General features: G+C 38.7%; 1 protein-coding gene across 7 annotated transcripts in view; it reads left to right on the plus strand.

Moving 5' to 3' along the window:
- The window catches only part of ARHGEF28 (Rho guanine nucleotide exchange factor 28), a 324,160-nt gene that overhangs the window by 225,160 nt on the left and 74,758 nt on the right, over positions 1–24,242 (plus strand). For all 7 annotated transcript variants that reach the window (XM_079145899.1, XM_079145901.1, XM_079145900.1 and 4 more), the window contains 9 exons: positions 3,615–3,657; positions 7,982–8,105; positions 8,392–8,524; positions 14,931–14,986; positions 16,024–16,072; positions 17,924–18,068; positions 18,149–18,276; positions 19,585–19,725; positions 22,512–22,759. In XM_079145899.1, coding sequence (XP_079002025.1) covers positions 3,615–3,657; positions 7,982–8,105; positions 8,392–8,524; positions 14,931–14,986; positions 16,024–16,072; positions 17,924–18,068; positions 18,149–18,276; positions 19,585–19,725; positions 22,512–22,759 — 1,067 coding nt within the window. The remainder of the gene's footprint in view (positions 1–3,614; positions 3,658–7,981; positions 8,106–8,391; positions 8,525–14,930; positions 14,987–16,023; positions 16,073–17,923; positions 18,069–18,148; positions 18,277–19,584; positions 19,726–22,511; positions 22,760–24,242) is intronic.

A 24,242-nucleotide genomic window follows, 5' to 3' on the forward strand; every position in this document is an offset into this window, starting at 1 on the left:
ATAATATGCTATCGAATGAAACATGGATAACAAAAAACATCAGGGACGAGATTTAAAAATTCTTAGAGGTCAATGAGAATGACGATACAACATATCAAAATCTCTGGGACACTGTGAAAGTGGTACTAAGAGGAAAATTCATTGCATGGAGCGCATTCCAGAAAAGAATGAAAAGTCAACAACTAAATGACCTAACATTACAGCTTAAAGCCCTAGAAAAAGAAGAACAGAATAACAGCAAAAGCAGTAGAAGACAGGAAATAATTAAAATCAGAGCTGAAATCAATGAAATTGAAACAAAGAAACTATTCAAAAAATTGACAAAACAAAAAGTTGGTTCTTTGAGAAAGTAAACAAAATAGACAAACCCTTAGCCACACTAACAAAGAGAAGGAGAGAGAAGACTCAAATTACTAAAATACATGATGCAAAAGGAAATATCATGACAGACACCACTGAGATACAGAACATAATGAGAAGCTACTTTGAAAATCTGTATTCCAACAAAACAGAAACTACTGAAGACATTGACAAATTTCTAGAGACATATGCTCCTCCTAAACTGAATCAGGAGGACATCCACAATTTAAACAGATCAATATCAAGCAATGAAATAGAAGAAGCCATTAAAAATCTACCATCCAAGAAAAGCCCAGGACCAGACGAATTCTCAGCTGAGTTCTACAGACCTTCAAAGAAGAAATCATTCCAATACTTCTCAAAGTATTCCAGGAAATAGAAAAGGAGGGTACCCTACCGAACTCATTTTATGAAGCTAATATCACCCTCATACCCAAACCAGGAAAAAACACATCAAGTAAAGAAAATTTTAGACCAATATCCTTGATAATATAGATGCAAAGATCCTTAACAAAATATTGGCAAACCATATCCAAAAACATATTAAGAAAATTGTGCACCACGATCAAGTGGGGTTCATCCCTGGAATGCAAGGATGGTTCAACATTCGTAAATCAATAAACGTAATCCATCATGTCAATAGACTTAAGGATAACAATCATATGGTTATTTCAATTGACACAGAAAAAGCGTTTGACGATATACAACATCCCTTCATGCTCAAGACACTAGAAAAAATAGGGATGGTAGGAACATACCTGAACATTGTAAAGGCTATTTATGCTAAGCCCATGGCCAACATCATTCTTAATGGAGAAAAACTGAAACCATTACCTTTAAAAAGGGAAACAAGACAGGGATGTCCTCTTTAACCACTTCTATTCAACATTGTCCTCAAAACTCCAGCCAGAGCAAATAGGCAGACTAAAGAAATTAATGGGATATGAATAGGAAAAGAGGAACTTAAGCTGTCACTGTTTGCGGATGACATGATTCTATATTTAGAGGATCCAAAAACCTCCTCCAGAAAACTTCTAGACCTCATTAATGAATTCAGCAAAATAGCAGGCTATAAAATCAACACGCATAAATCTACAGCATTTTTACACGCAAGCGATGAAACAGCTGAAAGGGAAATGAGGAAAACAATAGCCTCAAAAAAAAAAAAATACTTGGGAATCAATCTAACCAAAGGGGTAAAAGATCTCTACAATGAAAACTACAAAACATTGAAGAAAGAAATTAAGGAAGACCTTAGAAGATGGAAAGATCTCCCATGTTCTTGGATAGGCAGAATTAATATTGTCAAAATGGCCATACTATCAAAAGTGCTATACAGATTCAATGCAATTCCAATTAAAATCCGAATGACGTACCTCACAGAAATAGAGCAAGCAATCATGAAATTCATCTGGAAGAATAAGAAACCCAGAATAGCTAAAGCAATCCTTAGCAGGAAGAATGAAACGGGGTATTGCAATACCAGACCTTCAACGATACTACAAAGCAATAGTACAAAAACAGCATGGTATTGGCACCAAAATAGACAGGTAGATCAATGGTACAGAATAGAGGACACGGACACAAACCCAAATAAATACAATTTTCTTATACTAAACAAAGGGGCCAAAAATATGCAATGGAGGAAAAGATAGCCTCTTCAACAAATGGTTCAGGGAAAACTGGAAATCCATATGCAACGGAATGAAACTAAACCCCTGTCTCTCACCCTGCACAAAAATCAACTCACAATGGATCAAGGACCTTGAAATCAGACCAGAGACCCTGCATCTTATAGAAGAAAAAGTAGGTCCAAATCTTCACCTTGTGGCTTAGGATCAGACTTCCTTAACAGGACTCCCGTAGCACAAGAAATAAAAGCAAGAATCAATAACTGGGACAGATTCAAACTAAATAGCTTTCTCTCAGCAAAGGAAACTATCAGCAATGCGAAGAGAGAGCCTACAGAGTGGGAGAATATCTTTGCCACTCATACCTCAGATAGAGCACTAATTTCCAGAATATATAAAGGAACTCAAAAAACTCTACACCAAGAATACAAATAACCCAATCAACAAACAGGCTAAGGAAATGAACAGACACTTCACAGAAGAAGATCTACAAGCAATCAACAAACATATGGAAAAATGTTCAACATCTTTAGTACTAAGAGAAATGCAAATCAAAACTACACTAAGATTCCATCTCACCCCAATTAGAATGGCGATTATCAAGAATACAAGCAATAATAGGTATTGGAGAGGATGTGAGGAAAAAGGTACACTCATACATTGCTGGTGGGGCTGCAAATTAGTGCAGCCACTCTGGAAAGCAGTGTGGAGATTCCTTAGAAAACTTGGAATGGACCCTCCATTTGACCCAGCTATCCCACTCCTTGGCCTATACCCAAAGGACTTAAAATCAGCATACTACAGAGACCCAGCCACATCAATGTTCATAGCTGCTCAATTCACAATAGCCAGATTGTGGAACCAACCTAGATGCCCTTCAATTGATGAATGGATAAAGAAACTGTGGTATATATATATACAATGGAATATTACTCAGCTATAAAGAATAATAAAATTATGGCATTTGCAGGCAAATGGATGAAATTGGAGAATATCATGTTAAGAGAGATAAGCCAATCTCAAAAATCCAAAAGGCGAATGATCTCACTGATAAGCGGTGATGACACATAATGGGGGGTGGGAGGGGGGCAAGAATGGAGGACGGAGGGACTGTATAGAGGGAAAAGAGAGGTGGGAGGGGTGGGGGGAAGGCAAAAAATAATGGAACGAATCAAACATCATTACTCTATGTAAATGTATGAATATGCAGATGGTATGCTGTTACTTCATGTACAAACAGAAACATGTATCCCATTTGTTTATAATAAAAATAAATTTGAATAAAAACAGCTAAGAAAAATTTATTGATTCTTTATGTTAGGGAATTAGTGTTTTGAATAAAGGATGAAGCTCTGGTGAGGAGAACATAGGACTAATTTCTAGCACTTCTGCTTCTCCTTGATGCTTAGCTTGTGAGTTCATAACTTTGTCTTCCTCCCCACCCTTTCCAGTCTAGGGAAAGTGATCAAGGTCTCCAGAGCAATGCCCTACTTAGATAAGATGACTTGTTTTCTTCCCATTTTCCACTGGTAATGTGTATAATGATGAAATATGATGATTGTGTGCATTTCAGACTAAGACAAGACTGCCATAGTTTTTATTTTATTTTTCTGTGTCTTATAGAGCAAAGAGCTTACAGCTTACCGGAGCCACCAGGAGAAAAAAGGTACTTCAATTGTTCCAGTTTTCTGGAGAGACCACTTATACATCTTTGGAAATGTCTGCGCATCATTTTTGTTGTTATCTGTTCAATAGTTTGTGAGCAGTTTCCATATAATGAACCTGCCTAAGATCCTTTGCTCCTGGGATGGAGTTATGGCTCAGTGGTAGAACATTTGCCTAGGATGTGTGAGGTACTGGGTTCAATCCTCGGCACCACATATAAATAAAAATAAAATAAAAGTATTGTGTCCATCTACAACTAAATTTTTTTAAAAAGCTCCTTTGCTTCCTCTGTGATTTGTGTCAGTAAAAATTGGTCAACTATCTTTTAGTCCTCAGATGTGCATGCCTTGGGACTGAAAAAGGATGTTTTATTTTGGGTATTTTTAAACCTGAATACCTCCATATATGGCACCCAGGGGCACTGTTTGAGGACCATCTGCTTCAAGAAGGTAGTAGATCTGCCCTGGGTCTGTTGTGCCACAAAAAGAAAACTTAAATCTAGGAACAAGTCTTGGGGTGGTCAGTATAGACCACCCCACTCATTGTGGGGTGCCTAAACTTCCCCATTCTCTCTTACTATTGATTTTTCTTAGCAATGTTAAATTTGAAAGAAAGAATAAGTGCTGCAGAAAGTACTTCAAGCATTATCAGTTTTCTGGTTGACATGCAGATTTGGAGAGAAGCCTAAAGGTCTCTTTTTCCTAGAAGATAAAACCATTGCTGGAGGAAAGTTTGCAAGACAGGCTAGGATTCAAGCATGATAGTTGAGATCTGTTTGTCTTGAATAACTAACTGCTCATGAGTCGCATCGCGGAACAAATCTGGGGTTATATGCAAAACTAGTGCTAGAAATGGAATAAATGTTTAGCTTTAAGAAACCATCTTAAAAAAAAACAGTAAAAATGACTTAGTTTTGATAATTTCAACGTAAAAACTCTGAAACTATTTAATATGTAGTTCAGGACAGACTATTAGACTATTTTATTTTAAATATTGGAATGAAAGTATCAGAAGATGCCTCTTTTGGTTTGTTTCTATTCTTCTGGACCAGAATAGGAACTTCCAAATGGTCCAAACAGAGGAAGTCTGGGAATATCGTTGAGGGATAGCAGAATGATGAAGATAGCCTTGTGACAATGACAGTGGTGGTGGTGATGATGATGATGATGATGACAGAAGTACTAATCACTGAGAATTACTGTTTTTTTTTTAGCCTTGTTCTCTTTTAAACAGCTTATATTTATTACCTCACTTATGCAGTTTATTTCCTAATTTTGAAGTTTGATCATCATCTTCATCATCATTTTGATTAGCAGTCGTCTTCCTTTATCTTTTTTTAAAAAATTTGATAAGTAATGGACTGATTGTAAAGATGTTTTAAAAATAAAAAACATTTATTTTCCATTTGGAGGAGGATTTAAGACTGGAGGAGCCAGTGTTATACTTGGTTAAATAGTGGCCTATCAAATACTTTAACATGGATGGGTTGTGTGTGTGGAGGCCCTTTCTAATTCCTCATTCCCTCTTGCTCCTGTTTCTCTCTCTTCTTTCATCTTTCTTGGTCTACATCCTGGAAGCATCTGACTTTCTCCAGCGTACCTCTTGGCCTATCTTGTACAGTATAGCCTTCCTCTCACCTACTCTCTTCCTGTTATCTTGTTAGGTATGCCAATTAGATCCCAACCATACCTAATGCTTTGCTGTAGTCATATTGCAGATAACTACCTGAAGGACTGCCTTCTTTGGAGTCCTCTTACATCAATCACTGAGTTTCTGGAAAAGGACACACTTAGGTACAATGGGGCTCATGCCAAAACTTGCAGTCTTGTTTAGCAGACACATCATCTACCCCAATTCCTTGAAGATCACAGGGCATAACTCAGTTGTCTTATTACCACCTTCTATCTCGAATCTATTACATCTATAGCTGTTTTTAAAAAATTTTTTTAGTTGTAGATGGACATGATACTTTTATTTTACTTATTTATTTTTATGTGGTGCTGAGGGTCCAACCTGGTACCTCACACGTACCAGTCAAGCGCTCTACCACTGAGCCACAATCCCAGCCCTATAGCTGTTTTTTTGAACTCCAAGTATCTCTGTGTTAAAGTATCACTGTGTCAATTTTCAATTTGCATAGCGGGAACTTCTTTTAACACTTTGGATGCCCTGTTCTTTAAAAAAAAAAAAATAGGCAGTTATAGATATAATTGATTAAGGATTAAGATATTGAGGCTACATATCCTTAATGCATTTTAAATATCTGCTTGCATATTGAGAAGGCAGTACAGGAAAGCCACTGAGGAACAGCATTTGTTTTGGCATTTGTATGTTTACTTTGTTATTGCTCAGGTCTTATCAGCTTGTGAGCCTAAAAGGTTAAATGGCATGGTTTTAAAATGGTTTTAAAATGGTCATTTTGTAGGAGTGCATAGGATATATGGTACACTGTGGTGCATTTAGAGATTTTTTAATCAAAACTAAAATTTTTTTCTTGGTATAGTCTTCTATAACATGGAGAATAGGAGTAGATTTGGGTAGCTAAGGGTTTATTTCATTTTATTTGAGAAAGTTTAGTTCTTTTCCTCCTGAGGAGTAGGGAAGAAGACTTCTTGACCTTAAAATCCACATTGACCTGACTATTCTTTAATCCGTTACATCCCAAGTTTTCAATTCTGTACAGGACCATGAGATGTAATGGGTTAATTCTGGGATTTAGGTCTTTTGCCACTCCAGTCTTCTTTTTAGACACTGGATGGGACGTAGTGGAGTCACAAAAGGTGTTCCAGAGAGGATTCTTTCTAAGCTCTGGAATGTGTTTTTCATCCCTAATTCTAACAGTGAGCCTGTTGAATATTATGACACAAGTTTTGCAAATCAGGATGCCTCAGATAACAGAGGTTGTGGGGAATTTTAGATTATATTAACCAGTCAGATATCTAAGACAAAAGTGACTAGAAGTGGCTCAGGAAATAGAAAGGAAGTTAAAAGGCTTGGGATCTTTTGTTACTCCCAGTCATCACTCAGTTCTATTCACTTTCCCTTCTAGCTTTTTCAAATGGCTTCTCTCAGTGGCAAACCCAGTTTTGCGACTGTGCAGGATTTGCATAGCAGGATGCACCCTGTCCTGACTGTGCCATTAGATTTACATGGCCAAGAGGCAGCTCTGAAGCCATTGGAGATATATATATATATATATATATATATATATATATATATATATAAAATAAATGCATTGTAGGTATAAAACTCTGAAGTATGAAGATAGAGCTTCTATAATTCAGTTTAATATATACACGGTTTAATGTACAATAGGTAAGTATATATTAAAGTGTACGATGGGTCTCAGAAATAATTTAGTCTAAGCTCGTCATTAATCAGATGAAAAAAACTGAAGTCCTAAAAAGTTGTCATCAAAAACAACATTTTCATGAAGTGCAATCATGAAGTTTAGGGGAAATTTTAGTTAGGAAATACTTGTTATAGACATGGTGTGCAGAAGTGTTATCTGGCTTGACATGAATCTTAGTATTTTTTTTTGGTATTTTTTTCTCTCTCAAGTAACAGTATCAGAAATATGAGTATTAAAGGAAGTGTTAGGGGGATATGTAACTTTGTAGCTTGGATTTTTTCCTAAAGAATGGTGCGTTAGAGGAGAGTAAGTGATGCTCAGTGTTTCTGGTTGGGTGCAATCACCTCTAGCTGGAATCTTCTTTTGGGAAAAATCCATGGTCTTCTCTCCTCTGCTACCCAGAGAGTCTCAGATGGCAAATAGCCCAAAGAAGTGGGTAAGACTGAATTGATGGGCACACAGTCTGTTTCTCAGTCTATATCAACAAAGAATCGTGTCTACCAAGTATCATCTCTGGTTCCCAAAATAAATAAATAAATAAATAAATAATAAAAAGCCACTGTAATATTATTGATTATTTGGTAGCTTCTCAGTGTCCTGGGAAATTTCTATTAGCACAGTAAGCAGGGAGATGAGAGTTCTCAGAGTAAAATTGTAAGTCTAAGATTTCCTTTACTTCCCTAATATTTTCACATGAAAAAAATTTCAGTAGTATAGAAAAGTTGAAAGAATCATATGCTGAATACACATTTCTGCCACCTAGATTCTACAGTGTTAACACTGTGAGATAATTGCTTTATCATGTCTGAATAGACATATGTATAAAATACATTTTAATAAATAGTTTCTATTTTTGCTTGTTAGAACAACTGTTAAAGCTTGATTTATACATCCATAGAAGCACATACACACATACTGTTCTTGGATCAGTGGTTACATCTTGTAAACAGTGATAACATGTTGTCTTTTGTAGAATTCAGGAAGAAGAATGGGATAAATACATCATCCCTGCCAAATCAGAGACTGAAAAATATAAAGTGAGCCGAACTTTCAGCTTCCTCATGAATAGGATGACTAGCCCTCGGAATAAATCCAAGGTAATCAAAGTTCTGCACCTGCTTCTACAAAAAATTGGTGGCTTCCTTCCTCAGCAATCGGTATAGTTTGCATTTTCCTTTAAAATTCACTCACCTTATATTTTGCACACACCTTCCATATGGAATATCATCCAAGTCATTAAAATATTAAGGCAACCGCACCCCGGTGCCTAGTACTGACTCTCACAGAAAACCCAGACCGTGCCCCTCTAACCTCTGTAAGGATGACTCAGAGCTTTTCCCTTTTTGCTTTCCCCTTACTTTCCTGTGGCTGCTGGTTCTGAAGATGAAAAACAAGGATGCCAAAGACAAAGAGAAGCTGAATCGACATCAGTTTGTCCCAGGAACGTTCTCTGGGGTTCTGCAGTGTTCAGCTTGTGATAAAACGCTCCAGGGGAAAGAATCATTCCAGTGCTCCAGTAAGTTTTGGGGCTTAGTGTGCAATGTGTTTCGTCTCCTCAGCCATTAGGTTCTCTGAGAATATGGCCATTGCTAAGCACATTTGCATAAACTTTCTTTTTAATGCCTGGGAGTATGATTGAGAGATTTACCACACAAGAGCCAATAATAGTTAGAGTCAGGACATGTAGCGTGTAGTGCATAATAGGTAGCCTCCCTGAGCCCCAGGTTTGTTTACTTCACTGCCTACTTGATGTCTGCACTTGGATGTCTCCTCAGCATCTTAAATGTTACAGGTCTAAAACTGGGCTCCTGATCTCCTCCACTGTGCCCACCTACAAGCTGACCCTCTCCATTAATGGCAACTCCATCAATCCAGTCAAATGCTCATGCTGAACACTTCTGAGTACTATCTACACCTTCCTTTCTCTCACAACTTACATACAATCCTTCTGCAATCCCCTTGGCTCTATTTTTGAAGTATACATAAAGCCCAGCCACTTTGCCACCCTTATCACTGCTATCAGTCTGATCTAAAGCCACCATTTCAACAACATTCTGACTTATCTTGAACTTTTACCACCTCGTCTCAAAGCATTGACCAGAATGAGTTTCTTAAGACATGAATTCCTGAATTCCAAGTCTTCCAGTGACTCCCTGTATCCCTCTGAGTAAGGGCCAGAGCTGTACCACGGCCCCACTGGTTGGTCCCATTTTCTACTCTCACTTGCTCCTCTGCTCTGGCCACACTGGCATCTCTGCTGTTCTCCCAACATGCAAGGTACCTTGTACCCTGGGACCTTCCCTGGTCATTCGAATGACTTCAGCTGGCAATGCTCTTCCCTCAACTAGCCACATGATTGCTTAGGTAACTCCATCTCAGTCAGAGCTTTGCCATCCACCCTGTGTCTGGCTCTTCTTTTCCCTCCCTCCTATAATATTTACCACCATCTAACTTGTTACATATTTTGTTTTACTGTTGGTCTCTTTTACTGTAACTTCTACAGGGGCTGGATTTTTGTCTGTTAAAAATGGCTTATATATAGTAAATATTTTTTGAATGAAAAATAATTCAGAGACAATGAATTCAGGCCCAGTGAGGTGAAAGACATTTCATGGCATTTGTTGGTAGCCAGAATTAGGGGGACATTTGGGAGGTGGGGTGAGAGCACAAGGGGAAGAGAAGAGCAGGGGAAGGGACATATAAAGTACTCTGCAACTTACAGCGTCGATATCACTTGCAGTCATACATCTGATGACAGCACAGTCAGCTGTGGCCTTAAAGGTAGACCCAGTGCTCTTCTCATGCTTGACACTGTCTTCAGGTGCCACCGTTACTGCGTGCTGGAACTTTGCTGCCCTTTCAGACTTGATTTCTTTCTTTTACTGGATCTGAAATGGCACTAGGCCATTCAGATGTGTTTCAGTTTGTTAAAGGTTTGGAGATTTGCTCTGATTGCTCTCTGTTCGTGGATTGCTGCTGGCTTGCCTGCACTTCAGCAGTCAGCTCATCCATGTGGTGGCCGGGTGTTTCATAGGTCGTCACTTTACCCTTTCTCATAGGACCTGATCCCTCCTATTGTGCCCCCAGTCACAACTAAGACCTCTCTCCCCACTATTTTCCATTCTCCTGATTCTCTGTTCAGTGTTTAACATCCATCTCTGCTACTTCTTATGAAGCATCTGCACTACTTAACAGAAGTCTTGCTTTTGATGGAAACTCAGGGTCACTTTGCAATTTAGGCTGACAGTCTTTCCTCCTGCTTTCAGACTGAAATCCCTTCTTTAGGGAAGTGTTCTCTTTTCCATAGCAGCTTCTCTTTTACCCCTTGCATGGTTTCCTTTATCCTAACTCTGGGTGCCCTCCAAACTCATCTCTTGAGCATTTATTTATTTTCCCTTTATTATGTCTAAGAATAGTCATCCAGCTTTATATTCTGAAGTACCTGGCTTGGACCTCCTCCTCTCAGGTTCATGGACTTCTTCCTCACCTTTTAGTTCCTCATATCCAGTTGCCTAGAGGCTGAGCACCGTGTAATTTGTGGTCACTTGAGAATGACAGATACAAACCAAGACTGTCACAAGCACTCTGGCTTATAGGGTGACCCTGTACATGGAGGACTTCTCCCAGAGATGTCATCATCTCCTAGACCCAACACGTTGAAACCCAACCTGGTAATCCACTTGGAAAAGGCAGCCCCCTGCTTGGGTCAATGGCACTGCAGTGATCCTGCTTCCCTTTGGTCCCGCCCTGCTGGGTCAAAGTCCTTCCATTGTTCTTTCATTCTCCTTTTCACTGTTACCACTTGGGTAAGTTCCCATCCCACAGCTACAAGTGAATTGTGCTAGTTTCTCTCTCCGGGTGTTTTCACCTACAGATGATGATGAATACTTTCACTGCCTTTATCAAAATGCCACTTTCATTGGTCCACGTACACATAGGGTCTTCTCTCTCTTTTGTTTACTGAGATAAGCCTGAAGTCTTTGCCTGGGCACCCAGCCCCTGCCTCCTGGTCCCATGCTTTCCTCTTCAGCCTTAGTTGACCTCCTGAGGCCTTGTGAGTCCTTCATCTCCCACCACATGTGTTTTTCTGCCCCTGCCTTTGTTCTCATGATGAACTCCTGAGACACACCTCCTCCTGCACATGGATCCAGATATCTTACCTCATCTTTGGAGGTCTTTTCTTTCTTCTGTGGTCCAAATTCCTGTCCATCACATTTGTGATATATTGCTCCTATTCTGTTTAGTACTGGGCTATGTAAGCCCCTCTAGCTTTTAACTACTAAAACAGACCAAGTTCTTTAAGGACTTTAATCACACAGTGACTCTAGGGTAGCCCCTGCTGCAGCCATCCCAGAGTTGGCTCTTACACACTCAGGCCCAGTGATTGACTGATAAAGCCAAGGAACCAGGGCTTAATGAAAAGCAACTTTCGTAGTAAACAAGATGTTGATTCACGGTGGGTTGATACTGTGGATTGTGATGGAGGTTGCAGTGGAAGATGGAAACTGCTAGAAGTACCTAAGACATATTTAGCTGTTAAAAGTTATTACTTTAAAAAAAATGGATTCAGATTCATAGAGTATATAAGATTTAAGGAGAAACGAAATTGTCTAAAATTTTGCCACTTAGAGAAAATTGCTGTTGATATTTTGATGGAGTCCCTTCTAACCAAAAAATATTGTCAGCTTTTCATGCTGTTTTATTTGAAGATGATGTCAAAGGTATTCATGTCTTGTTGCACATTTCAGTTTTTTCTAATTTTTTCACAAAATAAACATTCCTTTGCACATATCACTATCCACATTTTTTTACTATTCCTGTAGATTAGATTCCAAAAATATATATGGGTCAAAGTGTATATTTGACTTTCTTCTTAATCCATGAATTTTTTAGAATTAGTTTTAAGATTTATAGGGTTTTTGTTTGTTTGTTTGTTTGTTTAAGAGGGGAGAAGGGCATTGGTGGTTTGGCTTTTGCTTATTAAGTTTTTACTTTGGGTAACAGGGTATGATAGAACAGTCTCTCTCTGCCAGGTAGATAATCATAGTCCATAGATATGTTTTTGTTCTTAATAATAAGGTTAATATTTCTAATCTTAAAACATGATATGATGTGAAACAACATGTAAGTTTTCAAAATCCTAGTGTCCCTTTTTTCTCTGTTAAGAGTTGCTAATTTTTCACAAAAATTATATTTCTATGAAATTCTCCATGTTTATAAATAGGTTTCCCTGCTTATATTTTGATATTACCTTATCCTGGTATGTAGAAGTTAAAAAAGCACACCTTCATTGCAGATTTAACTGAAAACTGCCCTTTTAACCCCATTACATGTCTTTTATGACAAATTTTCCTTTGTCTGAGATGAACATTTCTTTTGCTTTCCTCTTCTTGCTTTGCATTTCCCTTTCCTGTCCCTGTGGTTCTGATTTGGGCTGTGTGCCTTTAATTTAACTAGAGGTGATCTGCAAGGCAACTGAAGGAGCTTGTTTTATAGCAAAGAGTTTTCCTTATTTACATTTAATCTTACTGCTTCCAACCATCCTTTATGGCTCCTTGCTGTTTTCCTTGATGTCTGGCTGAGCTATTTAGACCATGTGTCCTTTGCTTTTATCTTCTCACAGGATTTGGCACAATACCCTCTTTTAATATTTACTAATGATGGCTTTAAGGCTGTGTAAGGCTAATAATTTAATGCTCTTTTATTTGCCTTCTGTTTACCCTTTCCCCCAACCTCTGTTAATATACTGAGTTAATTATTATAATTATTATATTACTTTTTATATTGTCTGTTTAATCTTTCAAGAATAATTTCTATTTCAAGAAAAATTTGACTGTTTTATTCCTTTCTACGTCTCTACACCTAACAACTTTTAGATATGCTTCTTTGTTTTGCACTTTCTTTTTTTTAACTACAACCAATCTGTTCTTTTTTTTGGGGGGGGGGCAGGGCACTGGGGATTAAACTCAAGGGCACTCTCGTGCAGTTGCTGAGGCTGGCTTCGAACTTGGGATCCTCCTGCCTAGGCCGCCGGAGCCCTGGGATTACAGATGTGTGCCAGCGTGCCCAGCACCAGTCTATTCTTGAACTCTTCCTTTGACTCTGCTCTCAGTTGCCTGGAACAGGATTGCTCTGTTTTCTGAAATCTTGTGTAGGGAAGGAAGTTCTCTTTGCTCATTCACACAGCAACTTACCTAGCTAAATAACATCTGGGACCACAGTCTTCCTTGCTCCCTCACTGGTCCTGCTTGAGCTCTTCCTATTGTAGTGGCAAAGTCCCTGGCTGCCTGACTGGACTCTGGTGACCTCCTTTTTCTGCTTGGATGCTTGAGGACTTAAACATTTTTAACGTGGGTATTGTCAGAATGTTTCTGTGGGATAGTTGTCATTTAGTTCTTTTTCTTGGAAAACATGGAGACCTTTGATGTGCCCCTTGGAGTGCGTTTTGGGCATTATGGTTGATGTTTTGGATCTTGGACTGTCGTTGCTTCTGATCTGCTTTTTCTGATTTCCTCCTCGGGAAGCATGGCCTCTGATATCTGCCGTCTTTTGGTGGCGTCTTCCTGTCTTCTCCACACTCAGGAGGGAATCTTTCAAGGGTGACTTCTAGCATGGGCCTTTGATAATTTTGTCACACAGATCCATCCCATCTTGTCAGCTGAAGCTCTGCTCTTCCTCGACCCCGTCCGCACTCCCCACATGTCTCACAAAGCTCCCTTTTCCTCTCACTCCACTGGCCTGTTTTCACATCCTGTTCTCCCTCCTGGGCCTTGTCTTCTGTCTTTCTTTCAAGTATCTACATTTTTCTTTTCTAGTTCTGGACTTTATATTCAGTGATTTGCTCTTTCCCTGAGTTTCAGTATCACTTAGTACTGTGGAACCTCAGGGCTTCTACTGTTTTCTTTTTCCTTTTATTTTCTTGCTCAGTGGATTTGCCAGGAGGGCCAGTACATAGTGTGGCTTTGGCTCTGCTCCTAGGCCATAAGGGTGGTGGCTAAAATGCCCATTCACACCTGCAGCTCAAGAACAGTTGGGGGGTTCCGCATCTCACCCAGTTCACAGTGGATTACTAGCTCTTACCCAGCATGGCTTTGATGGGCTCAACTGGCATCTTCTACCCCCACAGAAAGATGCCTGCTAAAGGAGTTTCTGAGCCATCACAATCTTGTCCAGCTAAGATGTAGTATGTGGGTGGGTGAAGTGAGAGGGCAGGGTGGGTGGTGGGGAGGCAGGAGGGAGGAGAGAGAAGGAAGACAGCAGCTTGGCAGAAAGCAGTCCCTGGGTGGCACGGCTTTCCCTGGAGACAGCATGGTCTCTGGGTCTGTGGGCAGAGGGTGGCAGGGGGAAGGGAGGGTTTCCTTGTCTTCAAGTGAGATGAGGCCACATGGCTTTACGCTGTTTTCTGTTGTAAAACCAGGGCAAGTGGCTAACTTTTCTTTCTGAATTTGGCTATCTCAAACTTCTAGTTAGGAACTCTTTTTGGAGCCTGACAATAGACCCCCCACCCCAGCATTGTTTGTTTTCTTTGTTTCCATCCTCCTGTTCTTTTTACCTGGTATAGGAGTGGGAGATTGCTATCAGCTAGGAATCAGAAATCCCTTCAAAGTATAATGCATAGAATAGGAAATTCATTCTCAGACAGAGACAGAAGTGCCTAATGTACATAATTCTAGGTTTCATAATTGATAAGATAATTGCAGAAGATTAAAAATATCTCCAAGGAAATCAAAATTTCAATACTGTTCTTGTGCTTGGGTGGAGTTATATGTGATTTAAGTATTTGTCTCTCCTTAAGTTTTCTAAATATTTCTAGCACTTAAATGTTATTTTTATAGTGACTAGTAAAAGCATGAGTCAGTCTTACTCATTTCAGATTCATGTAAATAAGATGGTGGCTTTTGAATCTTTTCCTTTTATTTCAGACTGTAACGCAAATGTACATAAGAGTTGTAAAGATGCCATGCCTCCATGCACCAAGGTAATCTCTCAGTCCCGACTGAATATACATGTCTATATCCTATTACCCGTTTTGAGATTTAACTTTTATTCTACCTAGATTTATTTCTATAGTGATCATTGTAGTGAGAACACATGCTCAAGGTATATGGTTATTTACTTAACTGTACACATTTAGAAATGGAGGGAAGCCCAAGTTTAGCCATTTGTGTTACATGGTGTGGGTGTGGTGTGTGTTGGTCAGGCTTCCCGTCGAGGCCTGCTTGCTTTGCCAGTTCCAATCCTGAGTATTCCTAAATGAAGAACAGAGCAGTAATTCTCAAACATGAGCAACACAAGAATTACCAGGAAGACTTATTAAAACTTCAGACTTTTGGGCCCTACTCCCACAATCTCTAATTCTGTAGGTCTAAATGGGGCTGAGAATGTATATTTATAACACATTCCCAGGATTTGCTGATGCTCCTGGGGCCCCACTTGGAGGCTGCTGGACTAGAGGAATATTCTCTGTCTTTGGGGTGAGCTTTCATGGATGGAGGGATCTGAGATTCTGTTCCTTTCTCCCCATTCCACATTATGTCAGAAGTGCATGTTTCTTAAGAGGAGAATTTGGAGTTTCAAACCTCTGCATTAACTGAAATGCATATTGTGTGGGGTCACACAGCTGAGGGCTGTTCTAGAAGGTGATGCTTTGGTACTGGGTGGTCGCCTCCTGCAATTAGGAACACAGGAATAGAAAGGAGTAAGAGGAGGAAGGTAGTATTGGTAGGAGCTCCTCTTTCACTCAGGTCTGAACACAGGAACTGAAGATTTCTAGTGGCCCTGAGGCTTTTAATGAAATTGAGCATTTATGAGGCTCACCTTTGTTATTACTCACACATTGCATTGCTGATACACTTAGCTCTGCATTGCATTTAATGTCTTTTTGAGTTCCTCTTTGTTCAAAATAAAGTAAGAAAAATGATACAGATAAGAATTCTGTTCTGTGTAACTGTGCACATTCTTGTAGCCCACTACTGCTTTAATCTTATTTTATGTGTTTCTAATATTCTTTACCAGAAATTCCAAGAGAAATACAACAAGAACAAACCGCAGACCATCCATGGAAGTAAGTGATGTGGAAAATGACAAGAACTTTAAAAGATAATACATACCACACATTTTTCCATTGTAAAAATACCTCTTGCTTTTGTTTTCTCATTTGCCCAATTTTTTTCTTCTTTCATAACATATGCTTGGCACAATTTTTGGTTAGGCAGAGAGATTAAGAAGGATATAAACTTCTATGCCAGTCAGAGAGCTTTTGAATAGTATGAACAGTATGATTTTTCATACTAGAGAGGAAAATAAGGAAAAGTTATCATCTGATTGCCTCAGTTTTCAGATGTCATCTAGTACAATACACTGTATTGATTTAATAACCTTTTGAGGAAAAAGAGACTACATTAAATGTACATAATTTTGTGTTTCCCTTAGCAGAGGCATATATTTATCTATGCAGATATGTTTCACATTCTTCTTAAGAATGACAAAGTTTGGTGAAAAAAAATAATGTTTGAGATTAGAGTTTGCTCTCGAGCCCAAGATCCTTATGAGTCCCTGTTGTCCATTATCATGGCAACTTGGTACTCTGACTAGCAGTCTTGAAGCTATGAACTCATTAGCACCTTTGGGATGATGGTGAAATTACAAGGATACTGGAGTTTTGTTTGTATATTTTGAAATCTGCTAGTTCTGTTTTTTTTCATTGCTGAAATTTAAAGTTTCTCTTGGAAGTAATTGTGACCTTTGAGAGTTATTTGCATTACATGCAGGAACCAGTCACATTCATGTCTCCTAAGTTTAAAAATGATTTGCTTTATTGTGAGAGATTTTGCCAATTCTTCTACCTGAAGTTTTATTGCATGACGTGTGGCAGGAACTTCAACTGCATTTCAATGCTATAAGAGAATGTGACTGATATTTTGAAAACCGCTTCAACTGGGGGATAACTAGGTATGCAAAGTCATGGAAACCTGCCACTGGGTGTGATATTACACAGGTTAAGTTAGTGGAGGTGGTAACAACTGTCATTTCACTTACTCTCTTACCTTGACTTCAGAAGTCTGTTGACATCAGTTGTAAGATGCTTCCCCATTTGATAAAGTCAAATGTGAAAATAAAACACATCTTAGAATTGATAAAATATCATGTGATCCTCCTCCTGACTTGATAATCTTGAGAACAAATCACACATATGTACAATCCTTTATAATATCCCAGAATCTGTGAACTTCCCTCCTTTTGCCTGGAAATGTGTATACTACAACTATAATAGTATGGGACTGAAATATTTTCAGAGAGTCATTTATGGTTCACATCAAATGTAAATATATCTATTTATGTCTAGAACATTCTAGAACTGGCCATAAAAGTATGGAAGCACCATTTAATTTTCAATATGTGAGAAGAGAGTAGTGCAGCTGGGTTTGCAGGTTTTCTTTGCCTGGACTCCATATACCATGGAGAATAATCTCCCCAGCGTCATTCCATTCCATTGGCATGCCCTCCCTGTGTGTATGCTTGTTTACACACACGGTATGCATTCTAGTAACAGTGCTAATAACACCCTGCATCTATTTAAAGCTCCCTTTAAGGAATACAAGCAGTGGTTTATGGGAGGGCTGCCTAGTGTTTCCCCATTCCATTTCCTCCTTTGCTTATGTCATTCCAAACACCCACAATCTCCAAGTGGAAATGCAGCTGTAGGCCTGAAGCATGGTGTCAGGAGAGCCTGAGAAGGAAGGGGCATTTGAAGCAAATGTCATGATGTAGTAGGGAGACCAGCTTCAAGTCTGGGCATGCGACATCTCAGAAGTGGCTATTTGAGGGTTTACCTTTCTGGCTTTAAAGTGGCTTTCTTTACTTGTCATTGCTGTCCTCTGTGAAAACCACATGAAGTTTCCACTCTGATTTCCAGGTTCTTCAGTAAGAGACATCCCCCAGCCTGGGCTGTCTCTGCACCCTTCGTCCTCCATGCCTATCGGATTGCCAGCTGGAAGGAAGGACACTGCAGGGCAGGTCCATCCACTGTCCAGAAGTGTTCCAGGCACCACGTTGGAAAGGTAAGGCTCAGCCTGTTGTCTCACTTATGTGGCTCAGACAGGTTGCTGGAACTAACTCCTCGCCCCTCCCTCCCTTGCAGCTTCAGGAGATCAGGGACATCCTTGGAGTCTGAGGGTGACAGTAACAACTGGCGAAGCAGGTCTCACTCAGATGAACTGCTACAGTCCATGGGCTCTTCTCCCTCCACAGAGTCTTTCATGATGGAAGGTGAGGAGAAGGTGCATTTCCATTTACTGGTGCTTCTGTGAGCTTTTGATGAAATGAATGTTTTTAAAATTTTTTTTTTTAGTTGTAGACAGACACAACACCTTTATTTCATTTATTCATTTTATGTGGTGCTGAGGATTGAACCCAGTGACTCACACATGCAAGGCAAGCGCTCTACCACTGATCCATAATCCTAGCCCTGAAATGAATTTTTTTCTGGAGAATATTCTTATGTTCTTTTAAAAAGAAATCTGTTTCTTGGTGTCTCTTTGCTATAGGTTCTACTTTTAAAAAGAAAAAAAAAACAATTATTCTCAAGGAAATAACCAGAGAGTAGTGCTCAGAAATATGTTGCAAATTTTAAAAGGACATAGTCCCCCAAAAGAATAGGCAGTGAACACAACAAAGAGAGTGAAGTACATTGTGTGTTTAGCACTAAAAAATGTTTTACAGATATTGATGGATTGAAATGGCTCCTATGTGAAAAGACATACTTTAATTTGTTAAGCCTGGTCTTGCCTGGCTCTCTCAGATACTTTTCCCACCTGTTGCATTCACTTGTAGGGGAATAAAGACATTTTTAAAGCATATTTTACAGGACAGTTTTGAATATGGAGAATTGACTTTTGTATCCAAGTTGAAGTGAAGGAAAACCAAACAGAAAGAGAATATTGACAAGAGAGGAGTGAACTCTGCTCCAGAAAACTCTTTCTTTAAATCCTTTGTCATCTCATCTTTATTGCTATGAGTTGGAATCTCTCTAATGAGTTCTGTTTAGGGATAATAAGGTTGAGTTTTCCTGAAGGGCATTTGTGTATGTGTGCCTAAATTCTATCAGGAAAATTTTTACTCACCTGAGAGTCAAATCCTTACAGTCTGCTTCGTGTCTTTCCAAGCCAAAGAGCAAACCAAGTGGACAAGTTCCAAATTCAGATCTGAGTAAACAGCAAAATAGCCTACAAAAGAAATCAGTGAGTCTGAGGTCCTATAGGCACATTTTGGATTCCAGAGGTTCCCCCAAATAAAACTAAAAGAGAGAAAGCCCAAACAAACAAATCTACCATCAGATTTCTCTTTTCCCCCATATATGCAATCGCTATTTTAATATTCATTTCTTCTTTGCTTACATGAAAGCAATCTTGATTTGAACCATTTCATCCTCTGTTTCTCAGTGTCTTGACTCTGCATGCCAATATTCTGGCTGTGTTCATAGTAGGTTTATTTGCTGTGCTGAACCTGTAAACAGTACTTGAAGTTCTGTCTGAGCTGTGTGTGTTATTGTGCTTTTGTTTTCTAATTGCATATTAGATGTTGTGGATTCTTCTCTGTGGAGTGACCTCAGCAGTGATGCCCAGGAGTTTGAAGCAGAATCCTGGAGTCTTGTGGTGGATCCTTCATTTTGCAGTAAGCAGGAGAAAGATGTCATTAAAAGACAGGATGTCATTTTTGGTAAGCATTTAAAAAATATCCTGGGGCTGAAGCAGTGTGATTCAGAGGAAAGAGCATGGAATCCCAGCTTTACCATTTTCTAGTGGCCTGATCTCAGACAAATTATTTTACTCTTCTAGATCTCAGTTTCTCCACCTATAGATTGGGTATAACGATACTCAGGTTTAAAAAGTTAATGTGAGGCCCTGGGTTCAATCCTGAGTGTTATAAAAAAACAAATCAGACAAAGACATGTTGTGAGGCTTAAATGGGGTATTATATGTACCTTGTATTATATGTATAAAACAAATTTTATTTCCCATACCTTTTTCAGAATTACTTAGGCTTGGCCTACACTTTCTTACCTGTTAAACATAATAATTACAGTGAATTTTCACATATTTAAGGTAGGGAAAGCATTGCTCCTGTATATGGTATATACCAGAGTCCCATACATATATAGTTAGGACCATGTTTGACCAGTGCTGCAGTCCTGAGTATAGAATTCAACTGTGGTGAGATTTCAGTATTTCATGCTATATGGAGTGAAGTTAATCTGAAATAGGGGAAGTTAAATTATAGTCTAATTTGGAAAAAAATGAAATGTTTAAATAAATTTTAAGTATAAAGTGTATGCTAAAAGGTAATTCAAGAAGAAACCCTACTTTAAAGATGAACTTTGTAACAGGCTTTTCTTTTCCCTGACCCTGTGTTTGCAAGTTCTCTGGCAAGGAGGCCACCTTTGCACCTGTGTCAGGTGACAGGCAGGTCAGGTGAGGGATGAATGTGCTTTAGAACCTGCCAGGGACTGTGGGTGTGGGAGACATTGGGAAAGGAAGGTGCTATCCTTTTTAGTATTTCTCAATCATTTGTATTATACTGTCCTTCTTTTTCAATTACCCATCAATTTTGCATATTTGTTAAAAATAATCTAAGTCATTTGGGTTGTGGATTATTGCATATAATGTGGCCTTCGGTTTCAGAAAGGCAAAATCTCTCACCCTCTTTCCTCATTGTTTCCCTTTTAAAGATGAGGATAATTGTTCCTATTTGGGGGGTCCAAATGGCAAATGGATTACAGGACCAAGTGAAATAATGTGGATAAGTGCTTAGTACAGAAGAGGCACTAAAAATACAGTGGGAAATAATAATTTTGTAAAGTCAGTGGATTCCCAGGGAAAGAGATATTTGTTTATGATACAATAATAAGGCTATATTTAGACTTATTTACTCTGCAAGGATGATATTTTAGATTCTTTCCCAAAACATACAGCAAATTTGGGAAATACATATACAGAATTTGTATTTCTAGTATTCCCACAGTTATTATTTTTTTCATGATGCATTTTAAAAATCAAGATGTCATTTCATACAATAAGATCCACCACATGCAGTGTACGAGCTAATGGTTTTTGTGAATTAATGATGTTGTGCAATCATCTATCTAACTCCAGAATATTTGTATTGCTTTGAATGTTCGTGAGGTAGCCTCTCCCCTTTACCTTTTCCAGCAGCATCTAGCTACTACTAATCTACTCTCTGTCCCTAAGGATTTGCCTGTGTTGGACATTTAGCAACATATGGTCTTTGCAAATGGCTCCTGCCCACTTAGCATAATGCTTTCAAGGTTCATCCTAGTTGTAATACATATTAGTACTCCGTTCCTTTTTATGGCTAGTATTCCTTTTTGTTTAATCATTGGTTGATGGACATTTTGGGTTGTTTCCACTTTGGGGGTCATATGGTAACTGCCAGACTGCCTTCCAAAGTGGCAATGCCATTTTACGTTCCTTCCAGCAGAGGGTTCCACTTTCTCCACATCCTTGCCAATCCTTGTTTATGGTCCATCTTTGCTCATTATATTTATCCTAGTGTGTGTGAAGTAGTGTCTTATTTTGATTTTATTTGCATTTCCCCTATGGTTAATGATATTGAGCATCTTTCCTCCTCCATCTCCTCCTCCGATTCTCTTCTCCTTCTCCTTCTTCTTGGTGGTGCCAGGATCTAACCCAGGGCTTTTCACACCAGGCAAGTGTTGTACCACTGAACCATACCCAGCCCTCTCAAGCATCATTTTATGTGCTATCAACCATTTTCATGCCTCATTTGAGAAACATCTATTCAAATATTTTTGCCTATTTCCCCCCATTTTTGAGTTGTTTTTCTATATGTTGGATATAAGTCCCTTATCAGATATGTAATTTGAAAGATTTTTTTCTATTCTGAGGGTCATCTTTTTCATTTTCTTTGGTGTCCTGTCATTGTAATGTATAATTTTTCTCTAGAGAAAGTGGTATTTTGGGAACATCCTGCAGTAGAAAGAACCTTCTGTTATCTGCATTGATGGACTTTATTATATTTAGTTCAAGTAAATTCACTAATTAACTTGTGCACAATTAATTGTGCTCTCACTCAATGCGAAAACCAAAGAAAAAAAGAAACAGACTCCAGCAAACTAATATATTTTATAGAGCATTCAGGTTGGAATAGGACCTAGTTCCTAGTGGAAGGACTTAAAGTTGCTAGTTAGTTGTAAGAGTTCCAGATATGTTTGTTATGTGTCAGACTTGACTTCCATATGTATCTTCTTTTGCTGTCTGGAAAAAAGAAAATAGTTTAATATTTTGAGCTTAAGTTAAATGTGTAACCAATGCTGACTTTCATATTGGAAGACATGTTCTTATTCTTCCTAAACATTTCTTCTTTCTTATTTGCATAATGTGGAGTGTTGAGCTGCTGATTTGGTACAACAGTGACATTTGTGTTTTAAAGCTTGTTTAGAACACGTTTCTGCTGACACCTTTCAGAGCTAATGCAAACCGAAATGCATCACATCCAGACCCTGCTCATCATGTCTGAGATCTTCAGGAAAGGCATGAAGGAGGAACTGCAGCTGGACCACAGCACTGTGGATAAAATCTTCCCCTGTTTAGATGAACTGCTCGAAATCCACAGGCATTTCTTCTACTGTATGAAGGAACGCAGGCAGGAATCCTGTATTGACAATGACAGGAATTTTGTAATCAACCAAATTGGAGATATTTTGGTACAACAGGTAAGAAACGTTTAAAGGCCCTAAATGTAAAACCTAGCTATAAAACCTAAAGAGAAAGGAAATTGATTTCATTACAACTATTGCCAGATGGCTTTGGTTGGTTTTCTTTTATTTGATGTTGATTTGTAGAATGGTTGTTAGAGAGATTCCAACAGCCAATGACTTGACTCCTCTGTGTCACTAAACCTGGCTGGATTATCTCCTACCCCATTGCTGCCTCCACCAGGAGTCACAGTCATAAATTAACCTCTGATGAATGACCTACTTAGACTTTTTGATGTGATGGGCTCTCTGATAACACAGCTCCCCAGTGGACTGAGATGGTCTCACTGACGTCTCCTGGACAAATATTGGCTCATTTCGGGGAGAGTGAGGGAAATCTGTTATCATTAAAGCTCTAAAGTACATGTCCTGGGAATAAGGTGAGCAAACATCATTTCAAGTTCTTGGGGATGCTTGAAGCATAGTGAGAAGCACTGTGCCCTCTGCTAATAGAGTAATGGCAACCACCTGCTACTTGACAATGGTGTGCCCTGCCCTCCATGTCTCTGAAGGACTTATTAAAAAACATGCTCATAGAAAGGTGTAATAACTAGTATTGAGTGATTCCTATATGGCAGGCAATTTTAGAATGCTTTCACAGGTGCCTCATTTAACTTTCATGACACTGTGATGTCGATATTGTTTTTTCCATTGCATAAGTAGTGACTTTCTTTAGTCATAACATACCTCATAGGTTATATCACTGGGATTCAAATCAAAATCTGCTCTTTGATCAAGACAACCTAATAATGTGATGTCTTGGAAGATCCATGGTGACATTCCGGGGAAGGTTTTGCCATTATGAGACCATAAGTCCCAGTGAGACAGGGATTCTTGTCTATTTGGTTACTATTGTCTTTAAGCACCTAGAGCAGTGTTTGGTACTATGATGTTTATTGAATGAATGGGTCACTTCGGAAAGTTGCCTTAAATACCTGGGGAAAAACCTGGAGATCTATCTACAATGGCTTTAGTATAGCATTTCCTAGGTTACTCCAAAATGCCATTTTCTCAAAAAATATTTTTGAAGCAGTTTCATACTGTCACATGTGGCAATGGAATTAAGCTGTTGTTCTGTATACTAATAATAGAGGTGTTAAGTTCATTGATATAAATATACTTAAATACAAATATTTTAATGCACGAAAACAAAACTTAAGATTTGTTGCCCAATAGCTATGTCTACATATCTAACAATGTAAAAGTCTACATCATAATAACAGTTTTTGATCAAAGAGATGTCTGCTTTGCAGATTAAAGCCCTAAACCTATTCTATCCTCCTAATTCACCAGAAAGGTCTGGTGCCAAGTAGCAAGGCCAAGTTAAGCAACTCTAAAATACTCTGCAAGATGGTTTAAATAAAAATGTCTGAATGTGTCTAAGTGAACTTGAAATTGAGTATATTTTAAAATGAAAAGCAAAATCTTAATTTTGTCATTT

The sequence above is a fragment of the Sciurus vulgaris genome (genome assembly GCF_902686455.1).
Source record: "Sciurus vulgaris genome assembly, chromosome: 6".
In the NCBI taxonomy this organism is placed as follows: Eukaryota; Metazoa; Chordata; class Mammalia; order Rodentia; family Sciuridae; genus Sciurus; species Sciurus vulgaris.